General features: G+C 57.1%; 1 protein-coding gene and 1 long non-coding RNA gene across 2 annotated transcripts in view; one reads left to right on the forward strand and one right to left on the reverse strand.

The window, feature by feature from the left end:
* Window positions 1–19797, reverse strand: part of CLIC6 (chloride intracellular channel 6) — a 37287-nt gene extending 17490 nt beyond the window's left edge. Inside the window, exon 1 of the mRNA XM_045852745.1 lies at window positions 18370–19797. Coding sequence (XP_045708701.1) covers window positions 18370–19440 — 1071 coding nt within the window. The 5' untranslated portion in view covers window positions 19441–19797. The remainder of the gene's footprint in view (window positions 1–18369) is intronic.
* Window positions 19798–20030: 233 nt separating this feature from the next.
* LOC123828059 lies at window positions 20031–24031 on the forward strand. The gene is made up of 4 exons (XR_006787411.1): window positions 20031–20165; window positions 20696–20923; window positions 22807–22901; window positions 23854–24031. It is a non-coding gene; the product is annotated as an uncharacterized LOC123828059 (long non-coding RNA).
* The last annotated feature ends 464 nt before the right edge of the window (window positions 24032–24495 follow it).

The following is a 24495-nucleotide window of genomic DNA, read 5'->3' on the forward strand; positions in this document are numbered from 1 at the left end:
CTCCTTTCCCACCCACCCCAAACGACTCTCGGGGTGACCAGCCCACCCCGCTTCGCCCGGACTGTCCTGAGCGTCAAACTGGGAACCCACGTCCTCCCCCCAAGTCCCAGGGGAGCTGGACTGTGCGTCGCCCTATGGTCTGCCCAGACAAGAGCCTCCTTCTACAGGAGGGGACAGGTTACTAAAGTGCTCACAGGTCACCCAGACGCCGGGCGTTGCCCCTCCCTCAGCAGAGCAGCGGCACAGGTGCCTCTGTGACCGGTCGGATGATGCCCGGACACCCGCGCACCTGAGGACACGGGCCGCCAGCTGCCCGGGCGAGGGAACCAGTGGCCGGCCAAGGCTGCACGAGGGCAGGGCACGAGGGGATCCAAGACAAGCCTGGTGAACGCCCCGAGGGGCTCAGAGACCCTAACACGAGACAGCCCCGCCCTCCCGCCAGCAGGCCACCTCCAGGAGGGACGGGCGGTTACATTCAGTGCAGGTGACAGATGCCCCACCGTGGCGCACTCTGGGGTGACAGGCACTGCAGAGCAGCAGCCAGGGCCCCCTCATTTCCTAGTCCCCACGTGCCCTCAACAAGAGCCGCAGTTTCTCTCCGGTCTCCAGGTCTCCTTCCCTGGGGCTGGTGAGCGCAGCACAAGCCCCCGACCCAGTTCGAACAGGAAAGCCCGCAGGGGGCCCCCCCGAGTCAGCAGCAGCCGGCAGACACCCCGGCCCACCTGAGGGGCTGCCCGCCCCGGGCGCTCGGGGCGGGGGATCGGCATGGAGGAGCATTCCCCCTGGGATTCGCCTCCCGCCTCTCCTTCCCGGAAGAAGACGGAGAATTGGGTGCATCTTCTCAAAGTAATTCACTGCAGGCCTTAAGATCACAGGTGCCAGTTCTGGCTTTTACCAGTGTCAGTGCAGACAGAACGGCTGTTAGGAAACGATTGTGGAGTGGGCCCAGCCTCACCTCGCGCAGCCTTGAGAGGAGAACCTTCCCCCGCTGTGCTCAGGGAAGGCTTGACCGAGGACAGGCATCAAAGAGGAAGCTTAAAGGTGGAGGAAGGAGCCACAAGCCAAGGAATGCAGAGGATCTCTTGAAGCTGGACAGACAAGGGCGTGGATTCTCCCCTAGAGCCCCCAGAAAGAGAGGGAGGCCCGCTGACGCCTCAATTTCTGCCCAGCGAACCCCCCGTCAGCTTCTGACCAGTGTAACCGCAGGACAATAAACCTGAGCTGTTCTTCCACCACCAGGTGTGTGATGCCTCTTACTCTTTTGCTGTTGGCGCCCCCTAGTGGCGGCCTTGAGACGCACGTTCAGACTTACTACCACTCTTCCCACCTCCGAAAGTGTCACCAGTTAGCTTCTCGCCCCTCTCTCTCAGAGCTAACCCTTCCCAGTTTGTGCAGGACCGGGGTTTCCTGCGACCTAGGATTTTTCGTTTTAAAACCGGGGAGGTCCTGGAAAGACGAGAGCACGTTGGTCTCCATACCCCGCTTGGGCCCCAGGGGAAGACTAGTCGAAGAGGGACCACAGCTCCCTGTCCTGGGCGCCGCGCTCGCGGAGCCCCAGACACAGTTGGGCTTGGACAGCGTGCCTTCAAATGCGCAGCCCGGCTTCAGCCCCGCAGCAGCAGCGCAGCATTGCTCTGTAGGAGATTCGCGATGGAGGAAGGTGTGTGATTTGGTTCAGGGCAATGGAACACCGAGTGGGGAGCGGGGCAGTGGGGCGGAGAGACCATGGGAGAGGAGTTCTCGTTCTCGCTGAAAGTGTTCACACCCAGTCCTGGCTGGCGTAGCTCAGTGGACTGGGCGCGGGCTGCGAACGAAAGCATCGCAGGTTCGATTCCCAGTCAGGGCACATGCCTGGGTTGCAGGCCACGGCCCCCAGCAACCGCACATTGATGTCTCTCCCTCTCTCTCTCTTTCTCCCTCCCTTCCCTCTCTAAAAATAAATAAATAAATAATCAAAAAATTACAAAAAAAGTGTTCACATCCAGCTTTCTCGGTTTTTGTTTGGAATTCTCTAGCTCTTTTTTAAAAATACATATTTTATTGATTATGCTGTTACAGTTGTCCCATTTCCCCCCTTCACTCCCCTCCACCCTGTACACCCTCTCCCACCCACATCCCCCCCTTTAGTTCATGTCCATGTGTCATAAGTTCTTTAGCTTCTACGTTTCCCATACTACTCTTGCCCTCCCCCTGTCTATTTTCTACCTACCATCTATGCTACTGATTCTCTGTACCTTTTCCCCCCTCTCCTCCTCCCACTCCCATGTTGCTGTCCCTCCATGTGATCTCCATTTCTGTTCTAGCTCTTCCACAAAATCCTTTAGAAACAGGTAGCTTCTTGAAAAATAAAAAAGGTACCTCCTGTCTCTCTATCTTTGTTTGAAATGTCCCTTTCATGTCGAGGCGGCCAAAGGCCTGGAACTGCCTGTTTGACAAAGAAGAAAGGCTAGTGCCCTGAAGACAACGAGGTTGGTTTCAGTAACGGACTCGGGACCGTCCTGTGGGCCAGGGTGGGAGGGGTGGAGGCGGGGCTTGGCGTTCCTGTAACACTTGCTGCGCAGACCGAAACTAGTCAGCTCATCAGAAATATCTTAAGGCTACTCAGGGAATTCTTAAGAGATCGGGTTTAGGACCAATGTGAATTTTTAGAGTGTTTTCCTTTGAATACCGAAAGACGGCAGAAATCACAGGCTTGGCGGTTAACTTTTCAGACAGAAGGCAGGAGTCCCGAGTATGGCATGATACGAAGGATCTGGAAGCATCCACCTGTCTGAGAATGCCTTCACCAGCCTCCGTGAAAGCCCGGATCCCAAGGACTGTCTAGAAAAAGCCACGGTCTGTCGAGGTAAGTGGTGGTGGTGACTCCTGCCTCCCCCGGGGCCAGCCCTAGACAGTCCCAGCAGGCTCTTACCTCCCACAGGCCGTGCACTTCCTCATACACAACACGAAAGGGTCGCGTGGGTGACTCCTTCTACAGCTGCCACAGGTGTTTGATGAAGTGGCAAAGCCAGATGAACCCTCAGGTCTTATTTTAGTAGAGTTCACTTTGTAAAGGTATACTTGTCAGGTCTCTTTCCAAAAAGTTTAAGGCACTTTTGAGAATCTGTATTAATTAGCATAGCTGGTCACTACACATATGAAAGGTAGCCAAAATCTAAAATTAAATCCAGAAGACCCAAAATAGCCAAAGCAATCTTAAGAACAAAGCTGAAGGCACCACACTCTCTGGTTTAAAACTATGTTATAAAGCTACAGTCATCAAAACAGTATAGTATTGGCATAAAAACAGGAGCATAAATCAAGTGAACAGAATAGAGAGCCTAGAAATAAATGCACAAATATATGGACAATTAATTTACAACAAAAGAGCCAGAAATAGACAACAATGCGGTAAGGACAGTCTCCTCAACAAACGACGTTGGGAAAACTGGATCGCAACGTGTGAAAGAATGACACCGGACCACTATCTACGCTCTGCCTGAAAGTAACTCAAAAATGACCAAAGACTTGAATGTAAAATCTCAAACAATAAAAAGTCCTAGAGGGAAACGTGGGCGGTAAGTTCCTGGGCGTCAGTCATGGCGATGACGTTTTTGGATTTGACACCGGAAACTGAGGCGACCAAAGCGAAAGTAAACAGGCATGACTACACCGAACTGAAGGGCTTCTGCGCAAAGGAACCCACCTACAAGGTGAAACAGCCACGTACCGAGTGGGAGAGGATATTTACAAATCAAGTGTCTGATAAAGGGCAGCACTATTTACAGTAGGCAAAACGTAGAAACCAAAAATATCCAAAATATATAAAGAACTCATTTAACGTAGTAAAAAAAATCCAATAAAAAAATGGGCAAAGGATCTGAATAGATACTTTCAAAGACGTACAGATGGCCAACATGTACGTGAAAAGATGTTCAATGTATCTAGCCGTCAGGGGAATGCAAATCTAAACCCCAGCGAGCTGTCATCTCACACCTGTTAGACTAGTTATGATCAAAAATGCAAGCGCTGGCAAGTGTCGGTGAAGAGGTAGAGAAATGGAAACCCTTGGGCCCTGCTGGTAGGAGTGTGAACTGGTGCAGCCACTATGGAAAACAGTATGAAGTTTCCTTTAAAAATTAAAAAAAAGAACTACCATAAGATCCAGCAATTCCATTTGTGGGTATTTATCTGAAAAAACAAAAACAAACAAAAAAAACCCTAACTTGAGAAGGTGTACACGCCCCCATGTTTGTTGCAGTATTATTTACAACAGCAAAACATGGACACCACCTAAGTGTCCATCAGTGGATGGATGCATAAAGAAATTGTGGCATGCATATGCAGTGGAATATTACTCAGCCACAAAAAAGGGAATCTTGCCATTTGCAACAACTTGGATAGACCTCGAAACATTATGTTAAGTGCAGTAAGTCAGAAAGAGAAAGATGGATACTTGATGTTTCACTTACATGTGGAATCTAAAAACCAAAGCAAAAAAATAAGCTCACAGATAGAGAACGGGTTGGTGGTTGCCAGAGGCAGGGATTGGGGGGTTGGCACCAGGAGTGTTGGGGGTCAAAGCTGTAAGCTTCCAGTATCAAGTAAATAAGTCACGGTGGTATAATGTGCAGCATGGTGACCAGCATTGATCATACTGTGTTGTATATTCGAAAGTTGCTAAGAGAGTAAATCTTGAAAGTTCTCATCACAAAAAATAAAAAATTCTGTAACTCTGTGTGGTGATGAGTGTTAACTAGACTTACTGCGGTCATCCTTTCACCATGTATATTTGCCATGTATATAGAAACACCAGATCATTAAGTTGTACATCTGAAACTACCATAGTGTTGCATGTCAATTATACCTCAACAAAAATGCATACGATAACTACATTGACAGAGACACAATATTAAGTCACCTGGCATACCGAAAAATAGCCACTTAGGGTAGGTACTAAGTAGGTTTGATTTTCTAAATTCACATTTGTAACAGATCCCATGGACGACGCGCTCATTGAAAACGTTTGCTTCAGGCTCAAGGACCAACAGGACAGAGCTAGTTCCAGCCGATGAGGTCGCCGGCTTCTCCGGTCACCTCGGTGGGATTCCCTCTGAGCGGTGTCAACGGGGCAGTTAAGAACTTCAGTTCCTTAAGAGCTGCCAGACTTCAGTGTCACGTTCAGGGCTGAAGAGTAAGGCTCGAAAACTGGGATTCAAAAAGGACGGGTGACAAAAGGTTGCTTTGCATATAGAATAAGGTGACACTATTTTACAGCGGGTGCCTGCCTATCGGGGAGGAACTCCATGGGAACAGAGGGCCTGCTTCTGCATGACAGTGGTACTCGAGACCCTGTGAGCGTGGCCACTCTGTCGCTGACACAAAGGCACCCACGCACAGGAAAATAAGAAAGTTCAGAGGACTGAAAGGAAGGGGAGACTTGCTGTGGCTTAGGTATTTTCCACCCCGAGGGGGCTGCATGCCTTAGCCTGTCCAGCCCCCCGTCACACGAGCTGCACCAGATCTGGGCTGGCCCTCTGGACCCCATCTCTGCCCAGATCCACACTAACTGGTAACAGCAAGTCCCAGAGGATGGTGGGCACAGAGACCCCCCCCCCGACCAACCAGCCAGGACGGGGGGACACTGACGGGGGCTGGCCTGACACCGTCTCCTCTGCGAGTCTACTCGGTCAAGGTCGACTTGGCGAAGTCAGGTACGGAGTGAAAAGGGCAAAAAGCCGGGGGTGCCCCAAACCAGGAACACAACCCCTCACTCTGAAAGAGAACGTTGTGCAAAAATGATCAACGGTTTCCCTTTACGGAATCTGGGGTGCTCGGTAACGCTTGCCGAATGAATGTGTGAGCCGATCACCCCATCGGTCCCCTCGGCGGCCAGCACTCCGCAGCACCGCGAGCAGGAGCACCCGCTGTCTTGGACGTGTCGAGGGCACAGTGGCGGCGGCGGGAGGACGGGTCCACCCTGAGCAGAGCCAGCATCCGGGGCTTCGCGAGGTTCGCCCTCTCCCTGGCCCAGCTGGGTTACTCGCTGTGTTGAGAACAGTGGCAACCGCCTACACCAGAGAACTCTAGAGCCACACATGCACCCCAGACGTTACCCTCTGTGGGCAGCTGAATGACTTCAGGGGATTTTTAACTGTTTCCATCTTTATTCAGATGCCGCTGGTGCCGGAAGTAAGATTTTAGTAATATTCTACAAACCCTGAAAAGCTAATTCACCTAATTCGCCAAAGTATGCCACAGGCTTCACATTAGGAAAATCTAGACGAGGGATTTTAAAAAGTTCTATTTCTGAAATATCAGTGGCTGATACCTGTTTAGAGGAAAGACATTCTTCGTAACTGACCTGTGTTCCTGGGAAAGATGACGTGAGTGGAATTGATACATGGGCTGATTTTCCCGTGGAAACAAGGATACAACAGATTATTTTCTTGGCCAAGAGCTAAGGGAACAAGGTTCACAGAAATGCCCCATCAACCACAAAACTGGGGGAGGAGTCACCCATGAAAGGTGCCGTGTTCCAAAAGGCGTTATCCACCCGCTAAGTGGATGACAGCAATGCCATGGGGAAAAGCCAGTAGCAACGCAGCGCAGGCGTGACCGCCAAGGTCCAGAGGGGCTGCTGGCGGGCGACAGGCCAGCGATCCCAGCTGCGCCGTCCCACCAGAGGGTCACCCGTCAAGCTTCTCCTCTTCTTTGCCTTTTCTGCAAGGCAGAGGGGATGCTAACTGGACAGGAAGCCAGCCGGCTGGCCCTTGTCCCCCGGCCTCTTGCCTGCCCTCTTCCGCCCTCTAGTGGAGCAACAGACACCCGGCGAGGACGGCGGCTGCGGACCAAACCCAGAGCCTGGCGGGAAGGAGCATGCGCACAGCGCCAGTGTCCACCAGCTCAGGCTTCCCTCCCGCCCCTCGGTTCCCTGTCTCCCGGGTGTCGCTCATGGAAATTGTACCAGCGTCTCCAGGCACGCAAGTATCATGCATCACACAGCTTGTGAGCTTGTCCCGGAAAAGTGTATCCTAAGTGCAGCAAGGCCTATTTTAGAAAAGTTTAGTATTTTTTCTTAAATTAGTAAAAGCGTGCACAGATAGTAACACTTTCCGCACGGACTTTGATTGCAGAACTGACCCATGAATGGGTCAGGCCGTCCGCGCACGTGCGTGGGTGCGGTGGGCGCCCACTGTGTGCAGGCGCCCACTGTGTGCGGTCGCTCACTGGCTGATCAGGTCCCTCACCCCAGACCACGACGGGGCTGCTGCTCCGTCTCGGGACCTGCTTCTCGCTCTCCCACATCCTCGGACCTTAAGAATGACTTCATCCATCCTTACACCTCGGTCCCAAGAAACACACTGTCGACCTTAAGATTTGAAACGCAGCTCTGAGCTATTCAACAAGCCTGTTAATCCTAAACGCACCCCCGATGCCGAGAGCATTTACTCTTTTCCACTGACAATCAACGTGTTAGACGGATTAGGTGGCCTGTCACCCTTGACCCACATAGCTTGACCATCGAACCCAACCGCTCTCAGCCTTCAGTCCCGGCCCAAGGCTCAGTGCTGTCCCTGTGCATGGTCACAGCGGGCGGGACGAGCCACAAGAAGTGTGTGGACGACCAAAGGGAACTTGCTACTCACCCTCCTGTGCGAATTAGGCTTTAAAGACTCCGGGGCTATTTTTAATCCTCGTTTAATAATATGGCCTGACACCAACTGGAGCTTTTACACAGAGATGAACCGCGCATTTCCTTGTGAAATTCTCACGAGGAATTATCACAACAAAGGGCCGTCTTGTTCTGGAAAGCCCGCTTAATGACGCAGCCTGTTTTCCTAGGCCCCGGGGGGTCTGTGTTCCTGGGTGACTGGGAAGGTTCCGGCAGGGACTGGTGGGGGCAGGGGTGCGCCAGCACCGAGCCCCAGGCCTGGCCACAGGGAGTGCTCCTTCTGCCCGCCCTGGGTCCTGCCTTTGAACTCCTGCAAACAACTCCCTGCCTCTGACCTTGACCCTCTGACCTTGACCCTGTCCTTTCGCTGACCCGGATTTCACAGCTTAAAAGAGACAGGAACCATGTGCCCCACTTACCTATTGCCTCAGAACACCCTGACCCTCAGAACACCCCGCCCCGAAGGCGGCAGCCCAGCGTGCCGGTTTCGTCTCAGCTCATGATCCTGGGAGTCGGGGGCTGCAGGAGGCTTGGCCAGCTGACCGTCGGCTCCGCACGGCATCTCTGAGGGCGGGCTCTGCCCTCTGCCACGCCCCCTTCTCTCTGGGGGACGCCGCACAATCCTCGGCTACGTGAATGACGGCAGCAAACGAGCAGGGCTGCTGGAGCAGGCGGGAGGCGTTGGGGGGGCCGGTGTCACGGCACTCGTTTTGCAGAATGTAACTCCTGTAACCCCCTGAGCTCTCTCCGTCCGAGCCAGCGCAGCCCCCCCCCCCGAGCCCCGGCTTTGGCCTGAGCACAGTCCTGCAGCATGTGTTCAAGTCCCAGCCTGGGGAGCGCCCTGCTCGCCTCTCCGCTTCCGCGGCAGGAGAGAGACTATGGCAGGGAGGTAGGCGCTGACCAGCGTGGGGGAGGGTGACAAAGGTCACTCTGTGGTGGCCAGCTGGTGGACGGGCTGGTCTGAGGGGCCCAGGGCGGGGTCTGGGTGGGATGTCGGGGGGGGCTGGGCTCAGCTGGGACTGTCGACCGGGGCACCTTCAGGTGGCCCCTGCGGCGTGGTGGCCTTGGACCGGCAGGGGGATGGAAGGGGACTGGGCCGCTGGGTGAAGAAGGTGAAGGGGTTGAGAAGCATAAACTGTCCGTCACAAAAACAGCCTCAGGGACGCAGAGCCCAGCACAGGGGACGTGGTCAGTCCCACTGTGACGACTGCGGAGGGAGTCAGGTGGGCACTGAACTCGTCAGGACGACCGTTTCCTAAGTTACGCAGATGCCCAATAACCACGTCATACGGCTGAAACTAGCGTGATATTGCTCGTCAACTGCAACCCAGACATTGTTCAGGTTTCTTTAAAAGGCGGCCAGGGGACCAGACAGACGCCGCACAGCGCGGAAGGGGGAAAAGCGCAGCTGCGTCCCCACCGGGTCCGGCCCGCCCCACGCGGTCAGCCGGTCGGGGCCGGGGCAGGGGGAGAGCCCGGCCCGCTCCTCCGTGAGGGGTGGCAAAGCGTCCGCAGCCGTCTCAAAGCCACACACTGCCTTACGTTTGTGCCAAAATGCTCTGATCATTTATCGATGGAATCTGTTCTTTACTCACCGGAGAAAACGTCAGCAGTGTCTAGAAGCAATGGTGTGTGTGTGTGTGTGTGTATACACACATTATATATAATGGGTACATACATACCATACTACATACACACATGCATATGATGTGTATATACATACAGCATGTGTTATACACACAGTGTATATAATGTGTACATATCATACCATACCACATACACACATGCACATGTATGCACATATACATACAGCATGTGTGTTATACACACAGTGTATATAATGTGTACATACATACAATACTGCATACACACATGCACATGTATGCACATACACATACAGTACACGTGTATATATACATACTGCACACACGCACTCAGCGATGGGCCGCACGGCGCATCTGTCACACGCCCCGGTCTCCCGGCACCAGCAGTTCCATGTTGCTGCGTCACTGCCGCTTACGGCACAAAGAATCGCCGCCGTGGGTTGCGGCGCCCCCCTCCGAGTCTGATGCGTTCACAGCTCTTAGGGTCTCCTGAGCGCTGGACTCTCTCTGCTCGGAGAGTTCAAGGACACAAAGAGGCACTGAGGGCGGCCCAGGACTTCGCCCGGTCTGGCCGCTCCTGTGAGCAGAGCCCAGGGCAGCGGCCTGGAGCTCAGACAAAGAGAACAAAGCTGGGGAGAGATTACGCCTTCCCAAGAGTCTTTGAGCTCGCCGCCTCGGAGACCCTGCCACTGAAGGCACCAGAAGGGTATTAATTTTCCTCCCTTAGGGAGAAAGCCCGGTATTCCCGGATTCCAGACCCGTAACTCCGAGACCCTGAGTGGCCTCCAGCTCCTGGCGGCAGCGGTCTGCTCCGGGCGTGTGCACGAGGAGTGGCAGTTGTCCCGGGAGCCCCATCGGGAGCCCCATCGGTACGCCGTGGACCCCCACCAAGGCAGCAAAGACGTCCCCCACCCTGAGCCTGTGTCCCCCACCCCACTGCGGCTAAAAGTGGGCCCCAGCTTTGGGGGAGCTGCCGCGGGCACCTAACGAGGGTCTTCCTACTGGACCGCAGCATCCTAGCCGCCCCCACCCCGACCCCGGAAGGCTGGAAACTACAGACAAAAAGCCTCAGAGAGACCGGGCCCAGGCCCCCTCCTCACCCAGCAGCCCCGCACGGGCACACGGAGGGGTCCGGCCTCGAGGACGGCTGGGCACTCGCACACTCGGAGACGAGGGGCGCCGCGCGGCGGGCACCACCTCACCGGTCCGTCTCCTGCCTCTCAGGGAGGGCGGACAAGTGACCGCCCAAGGGCGTGTGGGGCAGCCAGGTCGGCCCCCGGCCCGTGGCTGGAGTCACGTGCCTGGGGGCGACTTCGTGTCTTTGGGGTCGGCACCGGTGGTCGGTGCTGCCGACACCCTGCTCCGCCCGTCACTGAATATATATTTTTGAAAACACTCCATTGCTTTTAGATGCTGCTAAACTTTTCTTAAACCAGTTCCAGCTCGTAAAGAACTGGGCCTATCAGTAAACGACCGGAGCGTTCTGGCAGCCCCTGAAATCACACAGTGTGCGGCGCAGGCGTGGCCGCATCCCCTCCGACACCGGGCCCGGGGAGAAGTGGGCCAGTTCCCCCGAATCGGGCGGGAGTGAGCTGTCTTCCTCCCCGGGGTTGTGCGGTGTCTGCCTGGTCCCCGCCCATCAAGGCCACCACGCCGCAGGGGCCACCTGAAGGTGCCCCAGTCAACAGTCCCAGCTGAACCCAGCCCCCCCGACATCCCACCCAGACCCCACCCTGGGCCCCTCAGACCAGCCCATCCACCAGCTGGCCACCACAGAGTGACCTTCGTCACCCTCCCCCACGCTGGTCGGCACCAACCTCCCTGCCATAGTCTCTCTCCTGCCGCAGAAGCGGAGAGGCGAGCTCCGTGCTCCCCAGGCCGGGACTTGAACACACGCTGCAGGACTGTGCTCAGGCCGAAGCCGGGGCTGGCAGGGGGTGCCGCGCTGGCTCGGACGGAGAGAGCTCAGGGGGTTACAGGAGTTACATTCTGCAAAACGAGTGCCATGACACCGGACCCCCCAACGCCTCCCGCCTGCTCCAGCAGCGACGCCTGCACCCCGACTTCAGTCATTGTCCGTCCCTTGTGCGCACGGCAGAACCTTCCAGAGAGACGGGGGCGCAGCGGAGGGCGGAGCCCGCGCTCACAGAGCCAGAGGCCAAACCTCGGTGGTCACCTCCCGGCTGCCACTGCCCTCCAGCCACGCCGCCCTCCCAAGGCATTTACTCGAGGGCGACTGCCTCCTGAGCGGCATCTGCACGGTTTCCTTCTGGGTCGTTCGCGGGCGCAGGTCCCGGGAAAGCCGCCTTCATCGCCGTTGGCAGCTGTTGTAACCCCAGCCCCAAGCACATGGTGCGACACTCGGCAGGTCATCGACAAGTATTTGCTTTAAATAGTCTCTTGGGTCCCAAATACTAACTCGGTGATACGGGGGACGGAACCGCAGCCCCCACTTCTCCGCACAGCCCAAGACTCGGCCTGTGCCGTGTGGGCGGCCGAGGCAGAGGGAGGAGAAAGAGCGAGTTGGGGGCAGAGTCCACCAACCCGGTAAAAGCCCAGAACTGCAGGAGGTTTAGTCTGCTGTTTCCTCGCGGGCACCTACAGGGCACCTCGTGGACGCGCCCCTGCAGACTGAAGAGGGACACGCGTGTGTCAACGCGACCTGTGTTTCTGCACAGAGCTGCCCCCTCAGAAGGTCCAGAACCACCGTCCCGAAGGATCTCCGACGCTCACGTCTCTCGGTTCCGCCCCTCGGTCACTGACCACAAGGTTCCGTGTCCCCCCCACCCGGACCCTGCACACGGGGTTTGCCGACATTCCCGCTACAGCCGTGAGCACAGACACGCCTGTCTGGGAGTCACACCCTCACAGACAGTACCATGACCCACTCATCACAGGCGGGTCCTCGCCACGGGGGTCTGTGTTTGTGGGAATCAAGTTCGTCCGATAGGTGGCCAGACAAGATCAAAGATGGAGCTGTGAACTTTATCTTGAATAGGAATTCTTACGGGGTGAAAAGAGAATTTGATCCCGAAGGGCTATGTGCTTGATAAAATGTAACCTGCTCACTGAAAGAAAGGGAGAGCCCTGGCTGGGGTGGCTCAATGGTGGGGAGCATTGTCCTGTAACTGAGAGATTGCAGGTTTGATTCCCGGTCAGGGCACGTACCTAGGTTGCAGGTTCGATCCCCCGCCCAGCGATGTACGAGAAACAACCAATCTACGTTTCTCTCTCACATCGATGTTTCTCTCTCTCCCTTCCCCTCTCTCTAGAGCAATGGGGAAAAAATGTCCTCAGGTGTGGATGAAAAATAGAAAGGGAGAAATGCAAGACTTGAAAAACATACCCCCTCAGGACAAAAGGCATAGAATATAAAGCAAAACAGCATTTCAAGATTCCAGTAAGTGCAGGTGACGTTTCTGAGAGTATCACAGCGTACACCCTGTTTCCCCATGAATGCATTCCAAGAAGTTGCTAAGACCAAAGGGATAAATTACTGCAGTACAAAGAGAGCAGTCCCATAAAAACCCCCAAAACTCACATCACCCGCAAAGGTTTACGTTTCTCGATATGAAAACCAGGAAGAGTAAGACTAAATGGCGATTTGAAAAGTGGGCAAAGGACACGTAGCAGCCAGCTCACAGAAACATAGGGACCAGCAGCGTTTGGATGTTTACGGGCAAAGGCACGCTCGATCTCACGCACACGAAATAGACACGAAAGAAACGACGAGGGGCATCCGTTCTCCCCTCGTGGACGGACGCAGCCAGCTGGGGAAAGCCGGGGAAGCAGCTGCGCCCAGGCCGGGAGCCCAGGCCGGGAGCCCCGGGTGTGAATGACCGCTGGGTCCGAAAGAGAGCTGAGAAAATTAACGATGGATGAGGCGAGGCTTAGCAGAGTCAAACGTCTGCCGCCCCAGGCCCCAGAGGACGCCGGTCTTTGCTGCATGTCACAGAAGCTCGGAGAATGGCCGGAGCAAAGCCAGCCTGGTGTACAGAGACTCCTGGAGAATTTACAGCAAGGCTGAGCAAAGGGTCCCGCTCTCTGTGTGTCCCCGGCACAGTTAGTCAATTCCTATTTCGTGACTGCACTGCACCCCGCGCTCTGACAGCCACCCCCCGCCCACTCCCCCGGCTCCCACTTTCCCTTCCTCTCAGCACTAACGGGGCGCCGGTTCTGTGCCACACCCTGTGCTGGGGCCTGGGGCCTGGGGGCAGGACAGCAACGGTGAGCAGCCTGCGTGGTCCCTGCCACCACAGCTCTCGGCCCCTCCGAACAACGCGAGGCCCCGTCTCTGTCCTGTGTGCTGGATGGCGAGCTCCGTGAGGGCCGGCGCCCCTGCCAGTCTGGCTCGGGCCCGTGTCCCCAGCCCCACACACGGTGCCTGACCTGCAGGACGTGATAATCCCGCGTGCGCCGAGGAAACGGATCAGCCTCTAGCACTCGGATCCGCCTGAACCAAACGCGAGGATCAGAGCTGTGGACGTTACACGTTCCCTCAAGTTCTAGGTCTCGTTCGCCGACGTGTCTGAAACAGGAGGGTAAACTGACATGCTCAGCGGGCCCAGGGTGGCGTTCCTGAAGATTCCTTCTGATGCTCGAGCAGGTGGGGTGTCTGAGGGGCCCCGTGGGGAAGATGGGCCACGGGGAAGCCAGGGGAGAAAGAGGACCCGCCGGCAGGAGGAGGAGGAGGCGGGGCTTGCACTGCAGCTACCCCCTCCCGCCCAGAGCACGTGACCCCTCGGCCCCCATGGGGACACGGCAGGAGGGGCTGCAAGTCCCCGCAGCCCCGTGGGCTCCAGCGTCTGCAGGCTGCTGCCCGGGTGTCCTCATGGAGGAGCGTGGCTCTCGCCTTTCACAAGGGGACACTGGACCAGGACACCAGGGGGGCGGGTCTTGTGTCCAGCCCCTCCCTGGCTGAGTCACCGTGACCCAGCGACCACCAGAAAGAGCTGACTGGCAGCCCACCACGCCTGCTGCCGTGCCGGGCAGCGAGGACGCCACAGGGCTCTTGCCCAGTGCTCATGCACCTCATGTGTGCACCTCAGCGTCCGCCCTAACCCGCCCTCTACAAATTCCACACACGTCATTGTACGCAAGTCGTACAAGACACTCAGAAAGCCAGTGACAAAAAACACCATTTTCAGGGGAGAATTAGAGTCACAGAAGTGCCTTTTTACTCATTTCCCTTCAGAATACAAAGTCCACAAGTTGTTATGAAAGTAACACCCCTCCCAAGCTCCTGAGAGACCGAGGCCCACAGGACAGGTCTCAGCATGCCCTCTCCCAGGGAAACAAGCGCAGAGAACCTCGGCCAACTGGTCTACCAGGGGTCACGCAGACGCCGGTCCCAGCAGGTCCCTGAGCCACTCCCATCCTGCCACCGGTTGGGTGGTGTGACAAAGCTCGGATGGCTTGATTGATGACCGATTGGGGAAGGCATTTCTAGGTGACAAACAGTCAAAGGCCATGTCTTCCTTGACTTTTCGTCATCCCATGCTCAGCCTCACCTCTCTGACGAACCCATGTGACAGCCAGTTTCCGAGTCAGCGGCTGGCAGCTCTGTGTTAATAACAGTTAAGTGCACGCTGTCCAAAGCAGAATCGGGGAGGTTCTTAGACCCTGGCCCAGGATTATTCACTGATCACGGGGCGCGGGGTGGGGGGCAGTGTGGGTTAAGTCATGAGAAATTCTCCAGGAAACCTGTAGCTCAGACCATCCCACCCCTGGACCCCGCCCCCAAGGACAGGCCACCCCTGGATTAGGAGAGCCACACCTGTAAGTGAGACTTCCTTAGTGACCAAATCCCCGGCGCTCCCAAAGGCCCCGCTTCATCCTGTGTGGTGAGCGTTCTGTCCCGAGTCCTGTTACATTGACGTGCTGTTCCATTGTTGACCCTTGTTGTTAGGAGTGCGGAAGAAAAGAATCTTTCTCGTTGAATGTACTGCAAGGTCACCCTATAATCTGACGACAGGTCAACACTTCTTTGAGAAGACAAAACTAAAAATGAGCACGATCAGCAAGTGGCTCGCCAGACAACAATTCGAGGGTGCTTGCTCGGCCTGCCCCACACACCCCTGGTTCTTTCACATCCAAGGACACAGCCTCGTACACTTCCTCGGATACCAGTAAGATGGTGGCCCTCACTGAGACGGGGAACCCCAGCCACAGGTGGCGAAAGCTAGAAGCCGATGTTGTTATTACATAGCGCCGGGTCCTGCGTCATGACTTGCTGGTGTGTGTGGAACCGTGACATTCATGTTTAATAAGAGGAAGAAATGTGCACGTGGAAAGTTCACACTGGGGTGTGGGCTGATTGGTCTCCAGCTGTGTTCACCGGGCTGTCGCCCGGAGGCTGCGCCGCTCTCCCCAGGGAACCGCTGTTCCGTGAGTGCCACACGCCAGCGGTGGCGGAGCAGACTCACCACGACGTGCCTGCCTGGACCTGCCGACGACCCCCAGGAGGCCAGAGGGCCACTGCGGAATGGAGTGCCAATAAAGGGGAGCCCAAAGGAGGGACCTAGAAGAGGTTGACGCTGGCAGAGAAGTCCTATTCGGAACTGATGTACGGACTTCAGATGAAGTGCTATGCACTCAAAAGGTCCAACAGTCTAATGGGTTTTTGCTTGTTTTGTTTTGTTGTTTTTTTCCTCTGGGCCTTTTGCTTTGTTTTTAAAGGGAACGATCTGTAGGATAAGGAGAAAGCAAGAGGCCTCCACCGCTCTAGGAGGCACATCTTAGGTGACCCTCAGAAGCCGGATCAGGCCGCGGCGGCTTGGAAGTCGATCCCACTGTTTGGTGAGCTGCCCGCAACCGGCCCCTGCCTCTGCCAGCGCAGCCTGCTCCCAGGCAGGACCCAAGAAAACAACTTCTTTTTGCCTTTCCTCACATTCTTCTCCCCAGGGAATCGAGCTAAGGAGGTGGCTAGGGGGATTTTCCCTTAAAAAAAAAAAAAGGCAGGGATGAAAGAGGAAGGGGACTGTTTGTGGGTAAAAGCAGAGTGAGAGCTAGCAGACGTAACAGTAAGAATCCCGCTGACACCACGCTTCTTTCAAGCCACGCACGACCCTGACTCCCGTATTTAATTCTTGAGTCCCCACACCAGCCTCACTGGGTTGGTACTAGTGGAGCCCCCATTGTCTCCATAAGCCACAAAGGCACAGAAAGGTTAAGTAACGTGCCCAAGGTCACACAGCAAGCAAGTCGCAGAGCCAGGATGTGATCCGGGACACCCTCTCGCTCTGAGGTCTGTGCTGTTGGGGACCCCAGTCCACCCCGCCCCGCGCAGGCGCCCTCCCACCCACACCTCCCCCGTGGCCTGGACCGGGCTCTACTCCGGAGCCGGGAGATGCGCCCGCACAGTCCAGGGAGGAGACAGAGCGCGCAGGGGTGGTGTCGGGTGGGAGGGGGGCTCCAGCGGAGGACACCCAACCCACAGTGGGGTGGAAACACCTTCCCAGAGGGGCCGATGCCCGCTCCCAGTCTCGGACACACAGATAAGAGGGTGTGGGGCAGTCAGAACCTCAAGGCTGGAAAAATGTGTCCTCTCAAAGGACAGCCAGTGGTTCAATACAGCTGGCACAGGGGTGCACGGGGGACCCAGGGCGGGGACGCCCAGGCGATGCCCAGGAGGCAGGAAGTACCTCAGGAAGGGCCTTGTGGCCTGGCTGAGGAGTGTGGGTTTATCCGAAATTCTGCAAGAAACAGCTGAAGACCTGAACACTAAGAAACAAAACAACCCAATCCTTTTTCCCCAGGCCACTATCCATACCACCAAGGGACTAGGTTGGAGAGGACCAAGAAGCGGAGCAGGAACACTGGGCAGGAAGCAGTTCCTGCGTTTCAAATGGTACCAAGAGGCTGGAATCGCGCAGCCCTGCCTCCAGGCACCGAGAGCAACCACAATGTCCTCCACCGAGCGGCAGGTGCGGGCGCCCACCGCGGCGCCCTGATCCAGCCTCCCCCTCCCCGGACCACCCTGCGGGCCTCCGGCTCCTCGGGGCTGCCCTGGGGGTTGTGTCCTCAGGTCCTGTCCCCAAGCTGAATCTTCCGCTGTGCCGGGGTCTCAGAAAGGGCTTGGCACAGCAGCTAACACCCTCACCACGCACGCACTTGCTGAAATTCTACAGTTAATCACTTTGGGAACGTTTCTTTCTGTTTTTTTTTTTATTATTAGAATTTGCTTACACTTTAGCTGGCTTTTCTAAGCCTGCAGTCTTTTGGAAGGATTATGACTCACCGTGCAATGCACATTCTTGACCTTATTACATACCTGCCGCTTTCTCAGGCCGGCCCAACGGCTTTGCACGGAGGGCCGTCGGAACAAAGATCCCCGTGTGAGCTGCAGGGGACCTCCTCCCCCGCCCGCGATGCCTTGGAACAGCGCTTGTTTGAACTCGCGGCGCCCCCAGTCAGTCTCTCACAGACCGTTCCACAGAACCCTCGCTCCCGCCCCATCTGACGTGCGGCTGAAAGGGTGACCCCAGGGACAGGTGCTGGGGAAGTCACCAGCACCCTTCTTCCAAACCAGACGTGAAAATGCCCCATAGATAGTATAATTTAAATGAGATTCTACTTTCCTCCCCAAACATGCTGTATCTGCTCCACCCAAATGGGACACACCTCCTCGGAGCTGACAGCCCTGGCCGGAGGCTCGGGGCCTCTGGGGGGTGTGAGTCCAGGTGCGTCTCCCATCACCACCCCCCCGAGACCACTGTTCCGCGCCCAGTGTCGGAGCTTCCTCGGGCAGAGCGTGTTCTGTGCATCCAAGGGGCGTGTGGCTTTTTTACGTGAATTCTTTCATCACTTCTTGACCAAAAGGGCCAGTGGGGTTTTCAGGACAAAGGACAGTGGGGAGGCCAGCGGCACCCTGACTTCCCACCACCCCCGCCCCAGCCTCTGCTTCCAGACAAGCAGTTCCTCCCCCAACCGCTTCTCCTGCTCCTGTCCGCGAGACCCAGGCTGCCCCGCCTCCCTCCGGGGCTGACAGCGCCGGGTGACCGTCAGGACGCCTAGGTCCGGCCTCTCGATCCGTCCCTCTGCGACCAGAAAAGACCAGCGCTAGCTAAGGACGGGAGGGGACGTCTCACCATCGGACACAGCGAGATTTACCTTCACGAAGAGCGTGATGTCGTGGTCCTGGCCGTGGACCCCCTCCTCCGAGGCCTCGCTGTCCTCCCCGCGGCCGTTCTCGCCCGCGGCCCCGTCCGAGCCCTCGGCGCTGTCCTCCTCCGCCAGGTGGTTGCTCAGCTCCGCAGCCCCGGTCTCCCGGGTCTGCGCCACCGCCTCTCCGGCCGCGCTGCCGTCAGGGGGACCCTCCTGGCCTGGCCCCTCTGGGCTGCGCTCCCGCTTCTCCTTCTCTGGGCCCTCCTCCTCCTCCTCCTCCTGGGGGCCCTCTGGGTCCCCGTCCCCGCCGGCGTCTGCCCTCGAGTCCCCGGGGGCCGCTTCCTCGGGTTTCTCCATCCCCGAGGCCCCAGGCTCCTCCACAGCTCCCACCTCTGCACCCTGAAGCCGCCCTGCGAGCTCCCCGCGGCTGCAGCCCCCGCTCTCCGCCACCGCAGCCTCCATCGGCTCTGCGTGAGGCTGAGGGCTGCTGCCCCCTAGGTCCCCGGGCTCCCCTTCGGCCCCGGGCGCCCCTCCCGCCAGCCCCTCCGCCTCCATGCAGGCCCCCGGCGGCCCCTCGGGGTCCTCGCTGGCCCCGGGCGCGGGCGCGCTGCTTCCCGGTTCCTCCGGCCCGCGCCCCGCCTCCTCCTCTGCCTTGGGGACCGCGGGCTCCCCGGGCTCCCCCTGAGCCTCTCCCAGGGCCCCGCTCCGCGAGTCGCGCCTGGGGCTCGCCTCCTCCCCTCCCTGGGGGGCGCTGTCGCCCTCCGGGGCCTCCGCCTCACCCTGCGCTCCGCTCGCGCCCGGCGTCTCGCCCCCAGGCTCACTGCAGGCGCTGGGCTCCAGCTCGCCCCCGCGCCCCCCGTCTGGCCCCGCGTCTTCTCCCTCCTTCAGCGCGGCCGTCGCGGCTGCGCCCGCCCTTTCGTCCCCCCGCGTCCCCGTGGGATCCTCGATCGCGTCCTCCCCCTTCGCCTCCGGGTCCGCGGCCCCTGGCTCGCCTGGTGTCTCGGCCAGAACCGCTGGGCCCTCCAGCGGCTCCTGGGGACCCGCGGCGCCCCGGTCTGGCTCTGTGGCCTCGGCCATGGCCGCAGGTTCCTGTCCTTGGCCGAAGACCCTTCCTTGAGGCTGCCGAGAGCAGGTGGCGAGGGCCGCAGGGCCGAGAGCCACTGCTCCCCCTCGGAGAGGACGCTCCGGGATTGGTGGCTCCGGGACGGCGCGCTGGACGCGCGGGGCGAAATCCGCTCAGTCCCAGACACTGCGCCCCCTCCCCTCGGTTTCAGCTCTCCGGACTCTCCCCCTACGCTACCGCTTCTCCCCGGTTCCGCGTCTGCTTCCCACCCGGACCCCAATTCCCGCTGCGGCTCCCTGGGTGCGCGGGCAGCTTTGCTGCTGCACCGTCCAGTGCCTGGCCCGCCGTCCCGGGGCTGACCAGAAGTCCTTGGTGCTAACTCCATCCTCCCGGGCCTGGGCGGGGTTTGCTTCCCCACCTCTCCCCCCGCCCCCCGCCCCGCTTGAGTGACCTGGGCGCCTGACCAATGGCAGCCTTTCTCATGGGCCTTGTGGATTTCAATGGGGAAAAAAAAAAAAAATCCTGGTTCTCCTGGCCGCTCTGGTGTTTCCAGAGGCATTTAAACCACTCTCCGCAAACACACCCCGCACCCAGATACCCAACCCCCACTTTGCCCGGAGCCAGGAGCTAAGCTTCTCCACTGGTCCCCAGCTGCAGAACCCCGCGTCCTGCCTGGGTGCCCAAGAGGGAGGGGGTGAACCCTGGAGGAACCGGGAGAGGCCGCAGGGCGCCTGCCCAGGTGGGTTCACCCTTTTACCCCGCGGGGACCCTCGGACCCGGGCTGACGCGGCCCTCGGAGCCGCAGCGCTCCCCCTGGAGCGGGAAAGGGGAGTCTTTCGCTTTTCAAAGACAGTCTGAGGAAGAAAGTTGTTTTGTTTTGTTTTTAAGATTTTATTTATTTATTTTTAGAGAGGGAAGGGAGGGAGATAGAGAGAGAAAGAAACATCAATGTGCAGTTGCTGGGGGTTATGGCCTGCAACCCAGGCATGTACCCTGGCTGGGAATCGAACCTGCGGCACTTTGGTTCACAGCCCGCACTCGATCCACTGAGCTACGCCAGCCAGGAGAAAGTTTTAATTTTTATATAATTCTGCACATTTTTTTTGGATTCCCTGTAATCCAACAAAATGGAATGTTTTACAATGATTGTGGGCTCAAAGCCCACACTAGGGAAGAAAAAAATAACAGTTGCTACAAAGAGACGATAAAAGATCATCTACATGATGGACTGTGAATTTGACATTTCCCTTCTCCATTCGCCCTTCCCAGGGCACGGAGGCCGTCTCGGCGTCTTCCGTGCTGTGAATGACGCGGCAGTGAACGCGGATGAACACCGAGTGGTGAAACACAGCCCTGCCCTGCGGCACCCTCTCCGGCCTCACGTTCCCCGCAAGCAGCAGTTCTCTCTCTGTGACAAAGCGTCCGTGTTGTTTGCCGCCGCCTGGAGCAGTGCGGGGCGCAGGGGAGGCGGCCAGCAGAAGTGTGCTGAGTGAGAGAGTGAGTGAGTACACGCATGCTTTCACCCGCCTGCGGCTCAGCCCGAGCCAGTGTTCGAGGACGTGTTTCTCAGCTGGGTTTATACGCTGGGGGACAAGCGAATGTCACAGGGCCCGGAGGCGCTCACGGAAATTCTTATCTGCAGACTTGGGCGACTACTTCAGTGACCGCCTTTAATCATTAGCAGAGGCCAGGTCGGTTCGGGTGGTGGCAGTACCAAATACATGGAACTGTGAAGGTCACCGAGGAGCCACTTGGAGATTTGCACACTGTGACCGGGCCGCCAGCAGCAGATTAGCTATTTAAATGCCAAGGGGGGTTACACAGCGGTGACAGACTCAAGGTGCAAGGCAGGAGGCAAGCGTGCGGACGATGAGGGAGTTCCCCTGCCGTGCGTCGCAAGGAGTCACGGAGCAGGCTAACTCGGGGATTACGAAGAAAACCTCAGGGACTTACAAATAAACAATGTAAAGGTCTGCTGTTTGGGCGGGTTTTCCAGCATGAGTGGACTCATTCCCGCAGCGATGCCCTCCCTCTGTGTGGGGTCCCCTCCCAGCAGCACCCGTGGGGGCAGGGGTTGGGGGGGTGACGAATCTGTAACATTCACATGGAGTTTCAGGGCCGACCCAGAGTCCGTGCAGCCCTGCCCCCCCTTCCAGCCCGGCATCCTGCTCGCCGGAGCCGGCCCCATGCCGGCCGGCCTCTGCCCGGATGCGCTCGGTTCCTGGAACAGGTGCATCTTCAGTTCACAGGAGGCTACGGCTGCAGGGCTGGCCCAAACAGGGAGGCGGGGGCTGAGACCCAGGTAGAGCGTCGTGCAGGGCAGGTGAGGAACGCCATGGGGCAACGCGTGGGTTCCAGGTCACGGTGCCGGATCTGAGTCCCATTTTACCTTGTGCTGAGCCTGGTCCTTGTGCATCCACAGCTTGGGACTGTGACACGAAGACCACTGTCACTGTGGGCTTCCTTCCAACCAGAACACACAGGTCACACTGAGCACAGCACTTGTCCTTGTTGACGGTCTGACCTCATTGTCAGTGTTGTCCCAGAGGGGGGGGCGGCCACATCTCAATGGGATCGCCGTGCAGGAGTAGGGGGACACTCTGTCTCACCTAGCCGGTGACAGCTCTGGGTGACGCCTGTCGTCTCAGCAGCATAGTCACTGGAGCGTCACTGTCACTCCCGGAAGCGTCCTAGTCTGGGCGATGAATTACACGGTCACTCTACCACGAAGCCACTCAGCTCGTGAGTGTGTTGTCTGTTTTCTCCCCACGTGACCGTGGGCTGTTCTCAAACCCAACCAGATTTTGAACGAGGACTTGTTATTTTTTTAATTTTTTTTATTGTCGTTCAAGTACAGTGGTCTCCATCCTACCCCCACCACTCTGAACCAGCGCTTGTTGGATGATGGGAGGGATGTTTTAAAAGTAGAGGAAGAAGAGGGGGAAGTAAGGGAGGAAGAGGAGGAGCCTCCAAAACTCTAGACTAACCCCTCGCTGGAGGCCCTTCTGGAAAGGCAGCCCGAGTCCCAAAGGGCCCGCGTGTCCTGGGCCTCCGACCTCGCAGGCCCCGCCCCCGGGGACAGGGCTGGGAGGGTGCGTGACCCCCACCCCGAGTCGGCTGCCGTGCTCCGGGGGTTGCAGCCCCTTCCACTCCTGTCGCCGCCCTTCTGGCCCCGAGGCAGGAGTCAGTCAGGGGACGGGAACCACCCTGAAACTTCAGGCCGAAAGTTCACGTTAAACCCGCCACCTGTCAAGCTCCCTCTGAGCACTGTGGCGTTTTTCTAGAACAGACCAACGTTCCCTGTGTGCTCCCTGCACGTTTTAGAAGCTTGAGTTCCTTCTCATTCTTTTTATTTCCCTTCTCATTCTTTTAAACTCCAGGTTTTAATCTCCTACCTCCAGGCCTCAGGGCCCCGAAATCTCCGGTGCTGGGTGATGGCCAGACAGAGCAGACCTGTGGTCGCAGGTGGGAGCAGGTGGGTTTCAAACGGGGCAAGAGCACTCCCAGTGGGACGTTTGCGGCGCCTGAACATGGCTTTTGTTTGTCATAATCAGAGGGTGCTCCTGGCATTTAAGGACACCACTAAACCTTCTCCAGTGCATAGGACAGCCCCCCCAACCTGCATGACAAAAAATGAACCACCATGTGATGTTAATTGTTGTGTTAGAGGAAGGGCAGGCTACCTCCAGCCCTGTAATGGCAGGGTTCCCCATAGAAAGGGCCTTAACCCAATACGTTCACTCCCTCAGGGGCTTGGAGGGGCGCATGAGGGGGGATGTGTTGTGCTGGGGGGCTAACAGCCCTTAACACAGCTCCCGAAGGTTACTAATGAGTAATGCGATTACTAAACCAGAAAGACCGTGAGCTTTGCATCTGGAAGTCTAGGCTCAAATCTGCATTCTGCTACTTCCAGGTGGTGCTAAATGGCCCAGGCCACTTCTCGGCGATAAACCTCCGGTGCTGGCTTCCTCTGAGAGCCGAAGGAGATCACATGTCGTGTTTTGTAATTAGGAAACTCAAGTGCAGTTGCCAAGTGATCGTATTGACTTACCTCCAGGCAGTGGTTGGTCCCATTGTTTTTCACTGCCAAGATACTGGACTTGCGCTCACTCCTCTGCACACAGGACATTTACCTGAGTGCTAATCCCGGCCCGGCTGGTGTGGCTCAGTGGACTGAGCCCCCGCCTGTGAACCAAACGGTCACCGATTTGATTCCCAGTCAGGGCACATGCCTGGGTTGTGGGCCAGGTCCCCAGGAGGGGGCACACGAGAAGCAACCACACATTGATGTTTCTCTCCGGCTCTTTCCCCCTTTCTTCCCCTCTCTCTGAGAATAAATAAGTAAAATCTTTAAAATGTTAATCCCTTGGCATGCGAAAAAGCCAGCTTTTAAATGTTCTTCTTCTTTTCCTTTTTTGTTTTTACAGGAAACCCTGGAAAAATTATCCGTCAGAATGGAAATGGTAAGTGAAGCTAAGAGATGGGTTGGCGCTGGAGCGTGTCTTGTTCCTACACGCCCAGGACACGCCTGTCACCTGCCAGGAGACGGGGGAGCTCCGAGTGGCCAGGAGAAGCTGGCCATGGTGAGACTTTCCACTTGTTTGCTTTTATCCTTCTATCCGGAACTACGGGTCCATGAAAAAGTGTGCACCACGTGTCAAAATTAAATTATCTCTGTATGATCTAGTCGTGACATTGTCATCCACAAAGACCATTTCTAGCCTACTCACAGAATCAAGATCTAGCCGCTCATCTGCTCCTCATCCAGTTCATCCACCCATCTTCCTCCCATCCACCACCATCTGTCATTCATTCATTCATTCATTCATTCATTCATTCATTCATCTGCCACACCACACATTTCTTCTGAGGACCTTTCTCCTGACACAGGCTTAGCTGGTGAGCTTAGAGAAGTAAACACAAACCAAATAAGGGTTCTGCCCTGCAGAGTAATCTGCAGAGTGAAGAAAGCTTACTCCTCTGTAGAGTTTCATGCTGGCCCATGCTGGAGTCCCACCCCTGTGTCGTCAACCACTGTGACGACTCAGTTGCGTGTTGCGAAGACCCTC

Source organism: Phyllostomus hastatus, unplaced genomic scaffold (assembly GCF_019186645.2).
Source record: "Phyllostomus hastatus isolate PE091 unplaced genomic scaffold, TTU_PhHast_1.1 phas_contig_948, whole genome shotgun sequence".
In the NCBI taxonomy this organism is placed as follows: Eukaryota; Metazoa; Chordata; class Mammalia; order Chiroptera; family Phyllostomidae; genus Phyllostomus; species Phyllostomus hastatus.